The sequence below is a fragment of the Tachypleus tridentatus genome, chromosome 5 (genome assembly GCF_004210375.1).
Source record: "Tachypleus tridentatus isolate NWPU-2018 chromosome 5, ASM421037v1, whole genome shotgun sequence".
Classification (NCBI taxonomy): domain Eukaryota; kingdom Metazoa; phylum Arthropoda; class Merostomata; order Xiphosura; family Limulidae; genus Tachypleus; species Tachypleus tridentatus.
In genome coordinates, this window is record NC_134829.1 from 45,901,761 (window position 1) to 45,924,010 (window position 22,250).

Sequence of the window (22,250 nt, forward strand, 5' to 3'; positions counted from 1 at the left end):
TATAAAATATATATACGTAATCCAATGACTGTTGTAAAATGTCTTATTTCACTTTTTAAAAAAAAAAGTAATTATTATCTACGTTCATTTAAAGCAGAGTTTCCCAAAATGGTCGCTATCGACTCCCTGGGGCCATGAGATTTTACAAGATGTGAATAAAGACCTATGTATCGATAGGGGGTCTAAAATAACTCCTGGATTAAAGATGGCGTACGTTTAGTAGCAACAGCGAGCGAAAGTTACAGTCTTATTCGTTTGTTTCCTAATGATTATATTATGATGAATAAAGGTTGATTACACATTGAATGTTCATGAATGTGAATTTTCGCTCATAATTTATATTCCAAGAATTTAATGTGGAAGTTACATCAAAAATTAAAGCATGACTTCTGAGCTTTTAAAACAAAACTATTTTTGGTAATTTATTCGGGCTGTCACCCCGAATTTTTCTGCAGGGTTCTGTTGTTTGTTAAACGTTTTACACCAATAGAAGGTTTACGTAATTGAGCCGAAAGTTTCTACGTTAATTAAAACAAAACAAAAAACACTAAAAACTAAAACAGTAGTGGTGATGATAGTTTTGGTAAATAATTTAATACAAATATGAGAACTCACGTTAAAACTCTAGTTTTTATTACTCATTTCATTTAAATACATAAATGTCTACGAATCCATAACAAGAATTGTTTCTCTTAATGACGATAAACTTAAAATAAAAATGTATCTCATAACGGCTGGTATGGGTATTAACACTTTTACTGATAAGGAGAGAACAGCGTTTCGATCTTCCTAGATCATCTTCAGATTAAAAAAGAGAGAGTTTGAATGTGACCGTTCACGGACACATGTCTTAGGAACATCAGCAGAAACATAACAAACATTTGGCAAAAACTAATAACAAAATATGACATTCCAGTTAACACCAAATTTTTTCAAAAACCAGGTAGCAAACGGAAGTCCATACTATGTAAAAATTACAACATAATTTATAAAATACAATACAACAACTGCCACGACTTCTATAGTGGAGAAATAAGCAGAAAAATGGAAACTAGATTCAAATAACACAAACAACACTTTCACACGTTTTTGAACACTGCAAATAAAATAAACACAACATAACCATAGAAAACACCCAGATATTAAGTAGGGAAAAAAATAAAAACAAACGCAAAATCAAAGAAGCCCTACTTATACAGCAACTAAAACCAAAATTAAACCAATATAAAGGAACATCTTTATACCTGTACTAATTGATAACCTAACATCCACCTGCAACGCCCCCTATAATCCCGTACCCGTTTATACTCTCGTCCCTAAGACATGTGTTCGCCAACGGTCACATTCAAATTTTCTCTCTCTTAACCTGAAGGTGACCTAGGAAGGTCGAAACGTTGTTCTCTCCTTATCAATAAAAGTGTTAATACCCATACCAGACATTCTGAGATACAAGACTTGTGTCTCTCCTATTTATGTGTCGTTGAGTACAATGTTTGAAATGCTGATACCAAACTATCTAGAATTCAGTTACTGCTTAAAATGTCAGGTAAATACAGAAGTTCTGAACCGAAAAGTGAAAAACAAACATTTGGAAGTTTTCATCTCGTACGTACGAGATACTGTTTAAGTAATTACTGAAGGTAAAAATTTGATACCAAAACCTTGACAATATGGCCCAAGTAAACCTTTACGTTGTGATTCACGAAGGATCCATTTTAATATAAAGTTATCATTAAAAACGTGTAATATTCTTCTTGCAGTAATAACAATGTGACTTCTAGGTGTTCGTACCGAACACCTTCAACCTTCAAATTGACGGTTCAGTAACTGTTATGAAACTGAAACGAAATTATGAAACAAACACACTAACTAATTTTTATTTATGAAACAAACACACTAACTAATTTTTATTTATGAAACAAACACACTAACTAATTTTCATTTATGAAACAAACACACTAACTAATTTTCATTTATGAAACAAACACTAATTAATTTTCATTTATGAAACAAACACTCTAATTAATTTTCGTTTATGAAACAAACACGCTAACTAATTTTCATTTATGAAACAAACACTCTAATTAATTTTCATTTATGAAACAAACACGCTAACAAATTTTTATTTATGAAACAAACACGCTAACTAATTTTCATTTATGAAACAAACACGCTAACAAATTTTTATTTATGAAACAAACACGCTAACTAATTTTCATTTATGAAACAAACACATTAACTAATTTTCATTTATGAAACAAACACTAACTAATTTTCATTTATGAAACAAACACGCTAACTAATTTTCATTTATGAAACAAACACGTTAACTAATTTTCATTTATGAAACAAACACACTAACTAATTTTCATTTATGAAACAAACACGTTAACTAATTTTCATTTATGAAACAAACACGCTAATTAATTTTCATTTATGAAACAAACACGCTAACTAATTTTCATTTATGAAACAAACACGCTAATTAATTTTCATTTATGAAACAAACACGCTAACTAATTTTCATTTATGAAACAAACACGCTAATTAATTTTCATTTATGAAACAAACACGCTAACTAATTTTCATTTATGAAACAAACACGCTAATTAATTTTCATTTATGAAACAAACACGCTAACTAATTTTCATTTATGAAACAAACACGCTAACTAATTTTCATTAATGAAACAAACACTCTAATTAATTTTCATTTATGAAACAAACACACTAACTAATTTTCATTTATGAAACAAACACGTTAACTAATTTTCATTTATGAAACAAACACGTTAACTAATTTTCATTTATGAAACAAACACGCTAATTAATTTTCATTTATGAAACAAACACGCTAACTAATTTTCATTTATGAAACAAACACGCTAACTAATTTTTATTTATGTAACAAACACGCTAACTAATTTTCATTTATGAAACAAACACGCTAACTAATTTTCATTTATGAAACAAACACGCTAACTAATTTTCATTTATGAAACAAACACGCTAATTAATTTTCATTTATGAAACAAACACGCTAACTAATTTTCATTTATGAAACAAACACGCTAACTAATTTTCATTTATGAAACAAACACATTAACTAATTTTTAGTTATGAAATAATCCTTATGGACTCACCAGCTAATTGTTATCGATAAGATAGTTTCTAAAATTAGACATATCTGTCGTACAATTTATGTATTTACTTATATCTTACGCACAAGATAACAATTTCCATTTTTTTCACCTTGGGGTTCAGAACTTCATAACTTGCGTGGTGTTTAATATTTGAGATTACTCGTTTATGCGATATTAATATGTAAAATAAATAGATTATTCAATATTCAATGGTTCAGGAGAGAAGCTCACCTCGAAGGCGACACCAATACGATTTTCCAGTTAAAAGAATCCTGTTGACTCGAGATCCGAAGGATCGGTTTGTAAAGGGTAAGATAATATTTGACCAAATAAAAAGACAATAATTCAGACATTTTGTTAACAATATTGCTAAAGCTCTTCTGAGGATTACTAACCTGGACAAACGTCTGATAGACCATTCTGAAAAGACTTAAAAAATGAAATAATAACAGATATACACGTATATATAAACACAAACTCAAATAGTTAGAAACGTTTATCCGTTTACCCAGTCAAGGGTATCTAATCAATCACAGTAAATTTCAAAAATCAATTCGCCAGCCGCCAGTGTACTCCGTCCTCGAGCCAAGGTCTGGCTCACTTCACTTTCGCCGCTTTCGTCCAGTTCTCCCGTCCTTCCTCTCACTCACAAATACACCACTCCATTTTTTGAAATGTTAAAAATAAAGTAAAAATTCCACGGATATTTTAAAACATTTCTCATGTAAAGGGGACGAAGAGGAACTACAAAGTTCCTGAACACCCCAGTTGGAGAGAGAACTCTTCTGATTTCTCTCTCTCTAAACTAAACCCTGCCACGTTAGTTTGAGTTTTGAGTTAGAAACGTACCTAACTATTGGGTGTATTTGAGAGATTGTGTTCGAAAATTATGTCAATAAAACTGTTTATTTGTATTTCACCGACAAGAACATTCAACTTCTTTCTACTTGGCACACACTATGCCTAAAACTTACTTTAACAAAGCTGTTTATTGGTGGTTCGGGTGTTCGGCTAATAATATGCGATTTGCTGGTCAAAACCCATCACCGAATGTGCTTGTTGTGGAAGGGGATTATAAATCATCACCCTTCTCGACATGATAACGGTAAATTAACGGACCTACAACGCTAAAATCCGGGGTTCGATTCCCCGAGGTGGACACAGTAGCTAGCTCAATGTAGCCTTGTTTTAAACAAACAAAAAACACGAATGAAACAAACTTACATAATTGTAAGACTTACAAATATAATTGTCCATCGTTGGGACAACGGTAAATTTAAGAACTTACAACACTAAAATACGGGGTTTGAATCCCCCGGATTAGTAGATGTAACAGATAGTCCAACATGGATTTGCTTTAACAATCAAACCAATATAATACATTATTATTACTGCATAATTTATTATTTTGAATGCAGTTTAATTAAAATAAACCTGTCTTTTTTCATTGTTTTTCTTTACAGGAAACGGATTTGGTTTAGAAATTATTGGTGGCAAAGAAATTCCTGACAATAACGGAATGACGGGAGCATATATTGCTAAAATATATCCCAGCGTCATGGTTGGTACTTTGGGAGAGGTTGCAGAAGGTAGATACAAAAAATATTCTAGAAAATGCAACATTAACATGTATGCCTACTTTTGTACGCCCCTGTGGTTAAAACATTATTCACTGTTACCTAACAAGATACTGTTGTATGGAAAGACGTAAAGCTACAAAATCGAGAACCCAAAAGTTTCGTTTTTAAATTTATAATTTTCGTTAATTATGATTGTTTTTTCTACTTTTCTAAACATATCAAATGTGAGAAAAAGTGAAAAAGGAATGGTTTATAACATAACACTTTCATTTATTCATCAATTTAAATTTCTAATGCATCACTCGAGTAGGGGTATTTCGTATTAACTTCAATAGCTTTTGGTTTTTTTGCCTCCTTTTTCTTGTTTAGCAGTTTCAATTACTTCAACATTTTTTCCAGCATTTTTCTGGAGTTTGTTATCTGTATAGCTTTAGAATAAATTCCAACAAAATTTTTCCGTTCCCAGAAATTTTCCAGTTTTTTTATTTTTATTTTTTAATTTAAAGATGCCGTTAAGATATTATTATTTTGTTTTGTTCTTTTTAAGATGGCGCTGTTGTCGTCAGGAAACGATTCTCAAAATATAAGTGATTTTTCTTCTTTCATTTAATTGGAAAAAGGGCACAAAAATAACAATCAGAAAGGCTTAACATTAACAAGAATGATACTAAGTGAATTGAAAGAGGTCGCCACAGGTCTTTAAATACGTTTAATATGGGAATCAAAGTCACAGCAATATAATGTTAATACTTTTGACATCAGTAAAAGAAAACAACATAAAAATAAGAGTTCAAATAAATTATCCTTTTGTTTTCATTTACATATAACTAGTTTTTGCTTCAATATCGTTGTGGTTATGTTTATTTATTTTCAATTATACAACGTTTAATAATATTGCTCAAGAAATTAGTTTCGCTTTCAACTATTACGATTTTGTGACTAAAGGTAGATTTTTGGTTATATGTATTTCTATCCAATCTAACATACAGATTATTTGGATAAAAGACACTTATTTGAACGTGCGATTTTCAGAAAACTTTACTCTTTTCATTAAAAAATAATAATACAATAAAATTGAAAGCTGTTCCGACATCAGCTTTAAGTAGCACCATCATAAGCAACAATGCACTTTTTTTTATGTCGGACGTTTTGTGAAATATATATTTTCTTCTATACTGCAGGTGATCAGGTACTGGAATGGAATGGAATTACTTTAAATGGCAAAACGTTCGAAGAAGTTAAACGGATCATTGCGTCTTCTGAAGATGAAGTAGAAATGGTTATACGGAGGTAATATTTAGAATAATCAGAACTGATATATTTTTAATTCAGTCGTTATTATTAAGTTTAATCTTGCAATCTGTTTCACTGTTGTCGTTTATGAGCGTTTGGTTCTATTTTTTTTTTGCCCTACATACCAGATTTTTCCATGTATTTGTTTAAGACGTCTCAGTTTCAATAGTGTTTTAAAAACTTACTGCAGTGTCTAGCATAACACTTGCGTGTATCAGAAAAGTGTTGTTTTGCCGTTTCGCCTCGTGTAAAACCACACAGATAGGTATTTCAGGAATTTCACATACTCTTTACGAACTGGCTAAAGCGGCTATATTGAAACACTTTTATCTGCACACGCGTTGTTATAAGCGAAACAAAAATATGCAAGTAATATCCACAGTTAAGGACTACTATTCATGGTTTTGTAGTGGCTAGGGCCTTCGACTTGCAGTCTAAGGGTTGTGGGTTCGAACCTCATCCTCAGATATGCTTGTACTTTCACCCATGGAGTGTTATACTGTAACAATAAATTCCAGAAATAGTAGTATATTACTTTAAAATTAGAGACAGCTAGCGCAAAAATCCCTTCACCAGCTTTGTGCGAATTTAAAACAAACAAGCAAAATAATATTCGTAATATGAAACAATCAAAGAGTGACAGTAAAATATACAATAATGTGGTATAAACACTATCAATATGTTTTTTTTTTATTTTTCCCCATATATGTGATATGACAATTGTTCCTATTGTTATAATAGGAAGGTATGGAACGGAGACAACGTGTCTTTGTGTATGTTAATTACGTGGAGTCATGAACGTAGTTTTCAAATCATTTCCAGTCGTAGTTTTGAGAACATATTCACACAATATATTTATGAGAAGTTGAAGTTTCTCGAGTGAGGTTTAATTTTTAATAATTTCAACTCCATTTTAGGTCATAAATCACCCTAGTGACCGTATCTATAACTAAAAGTTCCCATGTTTAAAATTTCCATAGGGCAGGAGTTATTAGAGCAACCACAGTATCTTGAGTAACATATTAACATGAACCCAATTACCATTTTCTCTCGCAGTGATCTAAACGTCATTAAACCGCAAGGAGTGAGTCACGTGCAACGACATACCCCAAATCGTGGATTTAGACCTTTCGATGACTCTGGTCCAGGCCAGGGTCACAACCCGCGTGGATCTAGTGGGAGACCTAGAGACTTTGGAAGACTCTCCCCAGAACGAGGCTATTATAGTAGAAATAATGGTTCCAGAAGTGTGTGGAAGCGTAACCATCCTGAAAATGTAGCATCGTCACAGTTGTATAACCAAAACTCTCGGACCAGCAATCTCGATCGTTTAGACTCTCCTGGTGGTTATCCGGGTAGGTTATGTTAGAATACAGTACTGAAGCGTTGTGATATTTTGTGGATACTTTTATGGTTTCAACAAAAAAAAATTTTCTTTCTATTAATTAGACGTTACACGATTCCAAGTTGTTATGTTTTGTGCATTGTAATTGAAATTGTAACTAATTATTGAGATACTCTTTGTGTGTTCTTACAAATCGTTTCAAACTGCCCAGGTGATTTATATAGAGAATAACGAACATTTTTGGCTTGTTTGTGGCTTGTACTCCTCAATAAAGCAAAGATGGTCAGGCTGTCAAAATATTGCTTTGGACTATCAGATGTAAACAGATTGTGTGGCTATGAAGCTTCCGCTGATAATACGGATGATATCTGACCAATAGAAATAAAGCAGAAAGATTAATTAATTCCGAGAGCCGCGGACCCCAGAATAATTGAGGAAATGGTGTTCTAGAACGAATAAGTAGAATAATTGCAACGAGTAATGATAGCGTCACAGAAAACATTGATATACAAGAAAACAAGTTTCGTAATAGTATGACCAGCAAGAATAAAGATGTAGGAGAAATGATGTGTAAAATCATCAACTGAGAATAAGTCCTGCATTGGAAGAGGTTTTGAGTTAGATACCAGTGGGAACGAAACAACTAGAAATTGAAGACAGAGTGCTTTAACCAATAAGAATGCTAATGACGTGGTGTAATGGAAAATAAAACACCTTGTAACAAGGAGAAGGACAACAGTAGCAAAGCCAAAAACCTTTGAATGAGATAGTGTAAGGAATAATGTATACGTCATCAACAGAGAAAGGCAGAAAGCGTCTTACGCCAACAGAAAAAACATTTAGGACTTCAATAAAATCTTATTATAGCAGCTCCAGGAACTCAAGTGAGCAAGTAAAATGAAAACGCATGAAAGAGGGCGAATTCTGGGTGTTATTTTGTTTAGATGTTGCATCAGAGAAAGAAAAGAAAAATAAGAAACAACAAAATTAATTCTGTCTGTTTCTACGACGTTATGTGTCTTTCGAATGATTTTCAATTAGACTGTACCATAAAGAAAATGTACAGTTAGTAAATGTAAGGTGTAAGCTAATAATACGAATATATCTATTCAATATCATGTTCTCCTATATAGAACTGGTCTCGTTTTTTCCAGCCATTAGCATTTTTTCTTCTCAATAACATATATATATATACATACATATATAACATAAAAATACGTTTTTATTACGATATACACGTGTACAAAAGTACAAATAGTATAATTTTAAATTAAAAATATCTACAACTATAGCACTCAAAAGCTTTGGGGGTATTCCGTCTGTTATACACATATACAATTATCACAAATAGATCCCAACCCTTTTCCTTTCTTTATTGAGTTTTTTATTTATAAGTATTAAGATTTGTGTACACACCAACACGTACATGATAATTCACAGTATCCAGTATATCACTACCAATCAACGTCTATATGATCAACTACCCTCGATTTCTATCGAAAATTATCACTCAATCTCTTCCTTTCTTTAGTAATTTTAATAATACGTGGTTGTGTAATTTTTATTTATAAGTATTAAGTATTATAAGTGTACACACCAACACGTACATGGTACTGCTAGGAAATCTGTAACACAATATTATAGAATAATACTATTTTATGTCTCTAGTGGTAATAATAATACTATTTTATGTCTCTAGTGGTAATAATAATACTATTTTATGTCTCTAGTGGTAATAATAATACTATTTTATGTCTCTAGTGGTAATAATAATACTATTTTATGTCTCTAGTGGTAATTATTTATGTCTCTAGTGGTAATAATAATACTATTTTATGTCTCTAGTGGTAATAATAATACTATTTTATGTCTCTAGTGGTAATAATAATACTATTTTATGTCTCTAGTGGTAATTATCATGCCCACAACCGGCTGTAAATGATAAGTGGTAATGGTACATTGTGGGTGCTAGCACCCAGTTCTTAGAGCCTTAATTATCTGTATCTTACTGTCTTGTTTTGCATCTACTAATCTGATTGTGTCTGATGGACGGAATGTCCTCAGTGCTTTTGAGTGTTGTGGCTTCCGTCACTTTTACTTTAAAGTGACCACATTTATATTCCTGTATAAATAATACCATTTTACATTATTTTATTACAGTTTTACTTGCGCAATCGCTTACATTTGTATTTTTACATAATTATCTCACCAAGGCAAAACAGCTACCAATAATCGACTGTATACCTTTGATATAACACAAAGAAGAGTGATATATATCTCCGCGTGTGTGCCAATTAAACTATCTCATCCGTATTCCATATAGTTATGTATGTAGGGAAAGAGATAGATATACGTGCATCACTATTATTTTATATCTAATTTCGAAAATTAAATCCACTTTTATCCTTATCGTGGGTTCCAGTGGACATTTCACACGTGGACAGTCATATAAATGTTCCACGTAATTTTGATGAGAGTGTTATCCAGTCACGTGCACGTCACGAATCAGGAACACTCAACCATAATCACCATCAAGGGTCTCTTCAGGACATGTCGGGTTCACGAGCCGCAGGTCACAAGTTACCTAGCAACAGCCCTACGGATGATGAACAGGTGGGTTATAATATATATATTAGTGATGGGGTGGAGATGGGAGATCATGACACGAGAGCAAAATAATACGCACAAAAAGTATAAATGATAAAAATGAGATAATAGACAAATAGGGTAAAAATGATAATGGAATATAATAAAGAAGGAACTGCAGACAGTATAATACAGTATACACCAAATGGTGTACCTTACAAGTCTGGACTAATAACTCCACAAACATTTCGAGCTAAAAGGTTTTATCAGATTCCACTATCATCCCACAACTATCACAAATTTTTGTAATATTTAATCATAAAAACCAAAGAAATATAACAAAGAGATTTAAGGATAATGAATTTATCGTTTTTTCAGTGTTACTTACTTACATGAATAGGAACTTAAATGTATCTGAACTAAAGATACATTCGAAATTTTAAAAAATAACACATAATTTTCAAAGCTATGCTTTAAACGTCGAAAGTTGACGAAGCTTTAAACAAACCAATAGACATAAGATTTTTATTAAATTACGTAAACTGTATATTTCTTACAATGTTTGTTTGTTTTTAACCTTGATTTGGAATCCAAAATGGGCAAATTAAGAAATCTGTCAAAACCATTTGTAATTTATATGGTTTTTATTACAAATATGTGAAAATCCATCGCTAATCGCTAAATAAAAAACCTATGTAGGGCTGGCTAATGTGCATGATAAAAACAGAACCAAACAACATAGGAATGAGAGTGGATATAATCTGTCATGTGATCATCAGACGGATCACGTGATATATTCAGTTCCATTACAAACAAGATAGGAATGAGAGTGGACATTGTCTGCCATGTGATCATCAGACGGAACACGTGATATATTCAGTTCCATTACAAACAAGATAGGAATGAAAGTGGACATTGTCTGCCATGTGATCATCAGACGGAACACGTGATATATTCACTTCCATTCCAAACAAGATATAAATGAGAGTGGACATTGTCTGCCATGTGATCACCAGACGGATCACGTGATATATTCAATTCCATTCCAAACAAGATAGGAATTAGAGTGGACATTTTCTGCCATGTGATCATCAGACAGATCACGTGATATATTCACTTCCATTCCAAACAAGATAGGAATGAGAGTGGACATTTTCTGCCATGTGATCATCAGACAGGTCACGTGATATGTTCACTTCCATTCCAAACAAGATAGGAATGAGAGTGGACATTTTCTGCCATGTGATCATCAGACAGATCACGTGATATGTTCACTTCCTTTCCAAACAAGATAGTGAGAGTGGACATTTTCTGCCATGTGATCATCAGACAGATCACGTCACTTCTTTCCTGTCTTGTTTGGTTCTCTTTTTCAAGATGACTGGCCAGCCGTACATGAGTTTTTATTTGGTGATACATTTTCCTAATACCTGTATACTTTTCATAAGGTGGCGCACGTGAGTTAACAGGTTATACAGTGTAACTAAAGCTTTATAGATTTTACATGTAAAAACAATAAAACAGGTAGTGAGACATCGTGAAGACTGCATTACTCTACCAAATAATGATAAAATTATAGTTACTACTAGAACTGTCTGGTGATGAAAATAAGAAAACTTAGTTTTGGTTGTTCGCCAGTTTTCGACACTTGCTAAACAGTGATGTATATATACATATGTGGCAACTATACCAGGTAAGGCTTGATATCTAGCTTCTGATGACCAACTATACCAGGTCAGGCTTGATATCTAGCTTCTGATGACCAACTATACCAGGTAAGGCTTGATATCTAGCTTCTGATGACCAACTATACCAGGTAAGGCTTGATATCTAGCTTCTGATGACCAACTATACCAGGTAAGGCTTGATATCTAGCTTCTGATGACCAACTATACCAGGTCAGGCTTGATATCTAGCTTCTGATGACCAACTATACCAGGTAAGGCTTGATATCTAGCTTCTGATGACCAACTATACCAGGTAAGGCTTGATATCTAGCTTCTGATGACCAACTATACCAGGTAAGGCTTGATATCTAGCTTCTGATGACCAACTATACCAGGTAAGGCTTGATATCTAGCTTCTGATGACCAACTATACCAGGTAAGGCTTGATATCTAGCTTCTGATGACCAACTATACCAGGTAAGGCTTGATATCTAGCTTCTGATGACCAACTATACCAGGTAAGGCTTGATATCTAGCTTCTGATGACCAACTATACCAGGTCAGGCTTGATATCTAGCTTCTGATGACCAACTATACCAGGTAAGGCTTGATATCTAGCTTCTGATGACCAACTATACCAGGTAAGGCTTGATATCTAGCTTCTGATGACCAACTATACCAGGTCAGGCTTGATATCTAGCTTCTGATGACCAACTATACCAGGTAAGGCTTGATATCTAGCTTCTGATGACCAACTATACCAGGTAAGGCTTGATATCTAGCTTCTGATGACCAACTATACCAGGTCAGGCTTGATATCTAGCTTCTGATGACCAACTATACCAGGTAAGGCTTGATATCTAGCTTCTGATGACCAACTATACCAGGTCAGGCTTGATATCTAGCTTCTGATGACCAACTATACCAGGTCAGGCTTGATATCTAGCTTCTGATGACCAACTATACCAGGTAAGGCTTGATATCTAGCTTCTGATGACCAACTATACCAGGTCAGGCTTGATATCTAGCTTCTGATGACCAACTATACCAGGTAAGGCTTGATATCTAGCTTCTGATGACCAACTATACCAGGTAAGGCTTGATATCTAGCTTCTGATGACCTGTAGAGAAGAAAAATCCAAATGACTTGCGTATTGCTTTAATACTGGCGTCAGTGACATCCATGCACAGACAATGCTAGTGCACTCTCTGATAATTATGTATTTATTTTAGTTATGCCTTATTTAACAGTTGTACATGTAATGTTTATTATATATTAACTAGAAGCACACTTTAAGACGAAGAAATAGATCTCAGTGTTGTGCATTTCTGTTTATTAGTTGTAATTATACATCAGTTCAGTGTTATTCTGAATACGTTGTAAGTTTTTATTTCATCTTTCAGTCTAAGCTCCAAGCCCAACACATAGCCGGTGAAATAAAAGTAAGTACAACACATAATACTATAACAACTTCACGTGTTGTATACTAAAGTAAGTACAACACATAATACTATTACAACTTTACGTGTTATATACTAAAGTAAGTACAACACATAATACTATTACAACTTCACGTGTTATATACTAAAGTAAGTACAACACATAATACTATAACAACTTCACGTGTTATATACTAAAGTAAGTACAACACATAATACTATTACAACTTCACGTGTTATATACTAAAGTAAGTACAACACATAATACTATTACAACTTCACGTGTTATATACTAAAGTAAGTACAACACATAATACTATTACAACTTTACGTGTTATATACTAAAGTAAGTACAACACATAATACTATTACAACTTTACGTGTTATATACTAAAGTAAGTACAACACATAATACTATAACAACTTCACGTGTTATATACTAAAGTAAGTACAACACATAATACTATAACAACTTCACGTGTTGTATACTAAAGTAAGTACAACACATAATACTATAACAACTTCACGTGTTGTATACTAAAGTAAGTACAACACATAATACAATAACAACTTCACGTGTTATATACTAAAGTAAGTACAACACATAATACTATAACAACTTCACGTGTTATATACTAAAGTAAGTACAACACATAATACTATAACAACTTCACGTGTTATATACTAAAGTAAGTACAACACATAATACTATAACAACTTCACGTGTTGTATACTAAAGTAAGTACAACACATAATACTATAACAACTTCACGTGTTATATACTAAAGTAAGTACAACGCATAATACTATTACAACTTCACGTGTTATATACTAATTAATTAACAGTGGTTCTCTAAACAGCTTACGAAGATGTATTGAAACAATTAATTATTGTATGGCTCCGAACTATATAAACATAGTAATAATCCGAAGATAAGTTAATCTTCAAGGGTCATTTTCCAACCGGAAGATTTATATACAAACTAATATTAAAGTTAAGGAACCCGGAAATTTCAATTAAACCAATAAAGTATATTATTGGTGATACTATTATTATTTTAATGGACGTCTTTATTAAAGTATTATGTGTTATATTTATCTAATCACTATACATTTTTTTTATCTCTCTTTAATTTTGCTTCTCTAATTGTTCAATTAACTGTTGTATTTAAATCAATCGTATCATTAATCGAAACGTTAATGTGGTGTTCAGCACAATAACTAGTTTCTTGTTAAACTAAAGCTTGTTAACATTAATCGAAACGTTAATGTGGTGTTCAGCAGAATAACTAGTTTCTTGTTAAACTAAAGCTTGTTAACACGACTATCTAACCAGTGAAATTAATTTATTTTAATGTCGTTGTAACTCTGAACTTTTCTACAATTTTTTAAATAGTTAAAAGGTAAATCAGTTGCGTAGATTTCAGGTTTCTCAGGTGTGTTTTTAACAGAGATCTGTGGCGACATTTTTTGCTCACATATCAAATTTGAGAAGCTTTTAAAGATACCTATGATAAAATGTATGTATATTACCGATTCAGATGTGTTTTTATGGAGATACATTGGGAATATTTATAATTTGTATTTCAATAGAAGTGCGTAACGAAGTTGGTTACTTATATTTCAGATTCAAGTGTGTTTTGACTCCAAAGCATCTATACTATATGTTACCATTGTAAAAGCACGAAACCTGGAAACATCGAGGGACAACAGCGGCTTTCCAGATCCATTTGTAAAATGTTATATTTTGCCCGGAAGACGGTATGTTTCCAGAGGAATATTTATGATGAGATTTAAAGAAATGTAACTAATTTTCCGTTATGAAAGTGATAATCTTGTACGTCAAGAAACTGTAAACATTGTTGTCTTGATTTGGTAAAATATACAACAATAACCATTTCTTAAAGGATCATTGTATCCTCTGTCTGATAATGTACTGTGAACGTGCTTTATCAGAGAATGTACTTCATGTGAACGTCGCTTTCTTCTTTTCCTTGGAATATAGTAGTGTACAGATTTATTAAAACACCACATTGGTATACAGTAGTGTACAGACTTACTAAAACACCACATTGGTATATAGTAGTGTACAGGTTTATTAAAACACCACATTGGTATACAGTAGTGTACAGATTTATTAAAACACCACATTGGTATACAGTAGTGTACAGATTTATTAAAACATCACATTGGTATACAGTAGTGTACAGATTTATTAAAACACCACATTGGTATACAGTAGTGTACAGATTTATTATAACACCACATTGGTATACAGTAGTGTACAGACTTACTAAAACACCACATTGGTATATAGTAGTGTACAGGTTTATTAAAACACCACATTGCTATACAGTAGTGTACAGATTTATTAAAACACCACATTGGTATACAGTAGTGTACAGATTTATTAAAACACCACATTGGTATACAGTAGTGTACAGATTTATTAAAACACCACATTGGTATACAGTAGTGTACAGATTTATTAAAACACCACATTGGTATACAGTAGTGTACAAATTTACTAAAACACCATATTGGTATACAGTAGTGTACAAATTTACTAAAACACCACATTGGTATACAGTAGTGTACAGATTTATTAAAACACCACATTGGTATACAGTGGTGTACAGATTTATTAAAACACTACATTGGTATACAGTAGTGTACAGATTTACTAAAACACCACATTGGTATACAGTAGTGTACAGATTTATTAAAACACCACATTGGTATACAGTAGTGTACAGATTTATTAAAACACCACATTGGTATACAGTAGTGTACAGATTTATTAAAACACCACATTGGTATACAGTAGTGTACAAATGGAAATGAAACAAGAACATTGTATTTTAGAATGCACAGGAAAACATTAAAATTGGCAAATTATTGATTGTGTTACTTCATTCATGATTTTAATGTTACACATTTCTAGAGAAGAACATCACATAATTACCCATAGTTTATTACGTAACTATCTGTCAACAATGCTAATATAACTAAAAAATAGCGCTGTAACATTGCTACCTGTGGCTGTCTTTAGTCTCTGTAACAGTCATCACTAACAAAAATGTAGCTTTCTACATTCATATGGACCCACGAAGGCACATAAATACTTTTGCAAACGTCTTCCAGGGTAGCTAATATAGTGTGGTGTTACCATTAAAACATATATAAGAAATATTATTTAACAGTCATGGTCAAACAATTGCATAGTGCTTGTTGACGTTTAGGAAGAATTTCCAACAAAGACCTTGGCTGTTCTCCAGGTAATATATGTACACTACACAAGAATGTTGAGTCACGTTGCACCAGCAGGGGGGAAAGTTTAGTGAAAGAGATGTTAGACATATAAAAATCAATTCATTGAAGAACCAGGAGAAATCTATAAGACGTTACTGATGATATAAACAAGTCACGCGCAGAGAACGATTCGTGAATAAAACATTCTCAAGGACTCTGTAGACGTATGGCAAGAAAGTCCTTATGCAGCAAAGAAAAAAATATAACAAAACCATAGCTTTTGTGAAAAATGAGTTATTATCCTTGAACTTATATGACAAGATGTTTTGAACAGGTGAGTCTAAATTTTAACAGTTTGCTTCCAACCGGCTGTATATGTTCTTCAAAGAGTCAAGGCTCAGTAACGGATTGCGGCACAACATGTTTATTTATGGATTTTTTTCACCTTTACACACTTATTGGAATTATAAAGTAGAACAAATGCCACAATATATTAACACATCGTACTCTGCTCTCTGGAAAGAAGCTGATTGGTCAAACTTTCTTATTGAGAGAAGACACTTCCAAGAAACCTTGTGATTATTTAGCAAAGAAAGAAAGTTCAAGAAATCTCCAGCTAATGTAATGGTATTCACGAAGTCAGAGTTTGACCTCAGAGAACAAACCTTGGATTTGCTGGATTGTATGTCTTATAAAATTGCGAACTGCACTGAAGGAATGAAGCTTTAAATAAGCTGTATAAAAAATAAAATTTACATCAGAGACTTTTAAGAAAATTCTCACATATAATACCATAACTATGCCAAGCTGTTGTAGAAACGTATCTCAGAGCGGCTGGTACGAGTATTAATACTTTTACTAATAAAGCAGAGAACGACGTTCCATTTTCTTGTGTTATCTTGGAATATGTCTAAGTGTTACTACAAAGTTGAGTGTGTGGTTTTTCTTATAGCAAAGCCACATCGGGCTAGCTGCTCAGCCCACCGATTGGAATCGAACCCCTGATTTCAGCATTGTAAATCCGGAGACATACCGCTATACTAGCGGGGGGCGCAAAGTTCAGACCTTTGTTGAGTAGATATATCTCTTCATTGCTTAATTATCGGTCGGATCTGTTAATTACGAGGTTTGTTGATGGTTTGTCATGTTGTTGTTGTTGTTGTTGATACCTTAGTTTATCTAGTTCCTTGTTGTGGCGGATCCTCTTTTCTTTGTCGTTCTTATTGTTGATTTGATTGATGGCGCGTTGTATGAGTCCATAAATATCTGGTCGAATGCAGCAGGCCAGTTGATAGTCAAGATTCATTTTTTGCTTCTGCAGGTTATTTAGTTCTTTATATTTCGAGAATAACACAATTTTTAGTAGATTTTTTTTGTAAATTATGGATAATATTTGTACAATGATTAAACTTCTTGGGTACTTTTATCTTTACAAAATTAGGGATTAGTTTTTCGTTTCTGCACTGGTGGTTTAAATAGATGTCATTTCTTCTGTTGATAATCATTTGGTTTAGGTTTTGTTATGATCGCATGAGCGTGTACGGTTAACAATTGCGTAATATAGGTAAGTTTAGGCATAATGGAGTTTAAACAGATAACACAGCACAGAAAGAAACACAAAAGACTTACACTTCTCGTGTAATCGCCGTAGTGAAGTAATTATTGATGACGAGAAGCCCACTTGAAGTAAAAATGTGTTTCTGGACGGCTGGTACGAGTATTCACACTTCTACTGATGAAGCAGAGAACAACGTTTTGACCTTCCTAGGTCATCAAGAATGCCAAGCCGATATTGATGGCCAAATGTGGCTAGACTAATTATAAACCATGAAGTGGCTCAGAGACATCACGTGATAAGAAATTCAGTAAGTTTAGTGAAGATTGATTAGTGCAGTTATATGGCAAACTAATGACTATTTTGTGTGTGAAGCGCTTAAAATAATGATCTTTGAGGTGTTTTAATAAATTTGCTCGTTGTGAATACTGGCACGAGACGATCATGGGGTTGGAGATTTTTAATTACTTAAAAAATGTCAGTTGGTTTCAAAGTTTGCCACGAGTAACGTGAATGTTAAAAAGTCAGTTTGTTTAGATGCAAATACATCATCAAATGTTAACAACGCCAGCCGACAAACCACACGAGTGAAAAGAAAGCAGGTATTCCAGCTCTCAGACTATTATCGATTACGGCATCACGGATAAAGTTGCCAGATGAAACTCGTTCTGGCACCTCTAGTTGAATAGTTTCACATCTAAATATAAAATACCTGCTTCTTTTGACATTGTCCTATTAAAAGTTTTCTTTCTTAGTTCAGATTATACTATAGTTTTAAGACTTAATAGACTTGAATTTATTTTTTAATGATTTTAAGTGTCTTGTTATTAAGTAGTCTGTTATTGTAACACGTGTTTCGCTTCGCAAAGTTTAGGACATGTAACTTAAAATTATAATAGAAGATTTGCTCATGAAAAACTCAAACATTTCAGTATTCTTAGTGAACACTTAGTTTTAGTTGATACAAAAATGAGAATAATTATGACTCATTAGAACATACTTCCTGCTTGTAATGTTTTCACTTAAGCAGTTACAAGAGACTTTAGTTTTTCAGGCTTTAAACGTCACTGGTATTTTATTTCTAGCCATTTACAAGAAGCCTTGGATTTCAGGTTTCAAACTTCACTTATATCATATTCTTAAGCAGTTACAAATAACCTTAGTTTTCTTCAAGTTTCAAACATCACCAATGTTTCACACTTAAACAGTTACGAGTGATCTTAGTTTTCAAGTTTTAAACGTAATTAATGTTTTATTTACGAGCAGTCAAACACGATCCAAGTTTTCGAGTTTCAAACGCCACTAATATTTCATTGCTAAGCATTTAGTTACAAGTTTTCTTTTTGTGGTATCATAAACCTCTCAACTGTTTGTTTTCAGTATTGAGAATCAAAGGCGGACAAGATATTTCTCACGGTGTAGTAACCCGGAGTGGAACCAGACCATGGTCTACCCTAACATTACTAGAGAATTATTACAACAAAAGTTTCTGGAAATTAGCGTGTGGAACTATGACATTCATAAACCAAGCGAATTTCTTGGAGAGGTCATTGTGGACTTGGCAGGTGATTATTAACAAGTTAGAAAACTTCGTGGTGAAATAATATAAAAGAAGCAGTGGCGTAGCTAGGGGGGGCAAGGGGGTGTTGCTGCCCCCGGGCGCAGCATCGGAGGGGCGCCAAATTGATGTTACATAATTAGGAGTTATGGCTTACACGAGGGGGCGCGAAAACTGACTTTGTCCCCGGGCGCTGAAAACCCTAGCTACGCCACTGGAAAGAAGAGAATAAAAGACACTCTTGGACCATCACATAAATTATCATTAGAAGGTGTTATATAACAGTGATTACTATACAGGCGTCATCTATAAATAATTTATTAAAATAAGTTATTGTATTAGTCTGAAAATATCATACTTATGAATCATTCAACTATTATAAAAACAAACAAACGAATATTTTCCTGATTCGACTAAACTCAGCAGCACACTTGCAAACAGAGTCGTTACTGATAAATAATTTGAAGCTCCGTTTCTTGTTATTATAAACGAAAATTGGAACTTCTCTTACTATTATATTTTGTCGTTCATATCTGTAACATGTGATCATGTCGTAGGCTCAACTTTGGAATTTCATATCAATAAGTTTATAACATACACGAAAGAAACAAAATTCTCATTAACCTCTGTACTTTAATCACTGGTTCAATGTTTTTAAGGTGTAGATAGTGGTCTCGTTGTGTCTCATTGCACAACTTAACAGCTTATATATCTTAAAGTAACGTGTTCGATTCTGCACAGACACGGGGCAGGTAACGTTGAGCTGAAACAAACAAATATTTGAAGAGAAAGAGTACGTCTTGATCACCGTGAAATTATATATATATCTTGTAGAATTAGATGTGTTTTTTTTTTTTTAATGTTGAATATTCAACAAGGTTTAGAGAATTTCGGGTGGTGTATGAAAACCCAGCGCTGAATACAACTGCCTTTTTAGCTTTTGGGGGCGTTACAATATTACGATCAATCTCACTGTTCGTTTGTAAAGAAAACTCCAGAGATGGCGATGGATGGTGTTGTCTAGTTATATTCCTTCTAAATAATTATAAAATTAGGAAGGACTAGTGGAGATAGCATCGGATATCTCTGCACGAAATTCAAGAAATTTGAGAATTCTCTGTATACAGTCACGACTACGTATCGTTACGTCATTGTTTCCATACATTTTATGCATGTATATTTACGATAAGCATACAAAACGTTTCGGTTGCGAAAGTGTTAGCCTTGTATAGTATTTCACTAATGAAATAACTACTTTTCTTAGGTTGTTGTTTTTCTAATTTCGGACAACGACACACGAGGGCTATCTGTGCTAGCCTTCCCTAATTTCGCAGTGTAAGACAAGAGGGAAGGCAGCTAGTCATCACCACCCACCGCCAACTCTTGAGCTACTCTTTTACCAACGAATAGTGAGATTGACCGTAATATTATAACGCTACCATGGCTGAAAGAGCGAGCGTGTTTGGTGAGACGGGGATTCGAACCCGCGACCCTCAGATTACGAGTCGAGTGCCTTAACCACCTGACCATACCGGGCCTCTACATTTATTTATTTTCATGAAAAGTCTTTATTTAACTTAGTGTTTTAAAATTTTTGTACGTCATTTGTGATATTAGTGTAAAAGTTATGAAATAAGAAATAAGTAATGTGATTAACTTTTCACCTGTACAAACAAACATAAAAATGGCTCAAAGCTTTTCCATTAACAACTTTATCTTTCATATTTTATTCCATTGCTGTTGAATTAAGCACAAAGCTACACAATGGGCTATCTGTGATATGCCCAATACATGTATCGAAACCCGATTTTTAGCGTTGTAAGTCCGCAGACATAACTTTGAGCCTCTGGGGGACATATTCCACTGCAAAGCTGTCACTGACTCGCCAACGTCTTTAGTGAAAAGCTGCTAATGATTGGTAAAGGTCTCTAATGAATTGACTCGAGCAGTTGTATATTATTTCATTAAACGCTACTACTGTGCGAAACTTGTGATAAATATTGCATCAATTGCATGAAAAGTTAATTTTTCTAGCTTCAAAGCTGGTGGAATACGAAAATATGTTAATTTTAAGTTTTAACATACATTAACTACTTTCCCACGTAGTAACTACTGTTTCTTCCGAAATTCATAGTGTTTTAAATAATGATTTGATTTCTTTCGTACCTTTATTTGTTTGTCCAGTTTACTGTGATCGTCTCACTCCTCATCGGACCTGCTTTGTGTCTGGTGATCATTAAAAAATTAAACGCTAATTTTTCAGAGAAAAAAATGTGAGGATGTTACTTTGTCCTAAAACCTGGATTAACAGAATTAAAATAGTTTGAAGTACACAGATGTACTTTAACCAGTTTTGATGCTCTTTTCGATTTAACCACTTTCGGACTTAACATTGTCCCCCATGGTTGAAATTGTGTCAGAGGTCAAGCGTGGCCCATTGTTTAACGTGTGTGACTATGTAGATTCGACCTACACACTTTGTTGGTGTGAAGGCGTTAAAATAATAATTATCAAATCCCACTGTTTGTCTTAACAGGAGTAGTTCAAGAGTTGGGCCCGGCATGGCCAGGTGGGTTAAGGCGTGCCACTCGTAATCTGAGGGTCGCGGGTTCGCATTACCGTCACACCAAACATGCTCGCCTTTTCAGCCATGAGGGCGTTATAATGTGACGGTCAATCCCACCATTCGTTGGTAAAAGAGTAGCCCAAGAGTTGGCGGTGAGTGGTAATGACTAGCTGCCTTCCCTCTAGTCTTACACTGCTAAATTAGGGATTGTTAACCCAGATAACCCTCGAGTAGCTTTGCGCGAAAATTCAAAAACAAACAAGCAA

General features: G+C 33.5%; 1 protein-coding gene across 3 annotated transcripts in view; it reads left to right on the forward strand.

The window, feature by feature from the left end:
* LOC143251074 (uncharacterized) overlaps positions 1-22,250 on the forward strand; it is a 95,370-nt gene that overhangs the window by 54,154 nt on the left and 18,966 nt on the right. For all 3 annotated transcript variants that reach the window (XR_013028482.1, XM_076502428.1, XM_076502427.1), the window contains exons 11-18: positions 3,361-3,451; positions 4,606-4,731; positions 5,904-6,012; positions 7,072-7,370; positions 9,783-9,973; positions 13,018-13,056; positions 14,681-14,814; positions 19,241-19,425. Coding sequence is in view for 2 of the 3 variants with exons in the window: in XM_076502428.1 (XP_076358543.1) it covers positions 3,361-3,451; positions 4,606-4,731; positions 5,904-6,012; positions 7,072-7,370; positions 9,783-9,973; positions 13,018-13,056; positions 14,681-14,814; positions 19,241-19,425 (1,174 nt within the window). In the remaining variant the exon portion in view is untranslated. The remainder of the gene's footprint in view (positions 1-3,360; positions 3,452-4,605; positions 4,732-5,903; positions 6,013-7,071; positions 7,371-9,782; positions 9,974-13,017; positions 13,057-14,680; positions 14,815-19,240; positions 19,426-22,250) is intronic.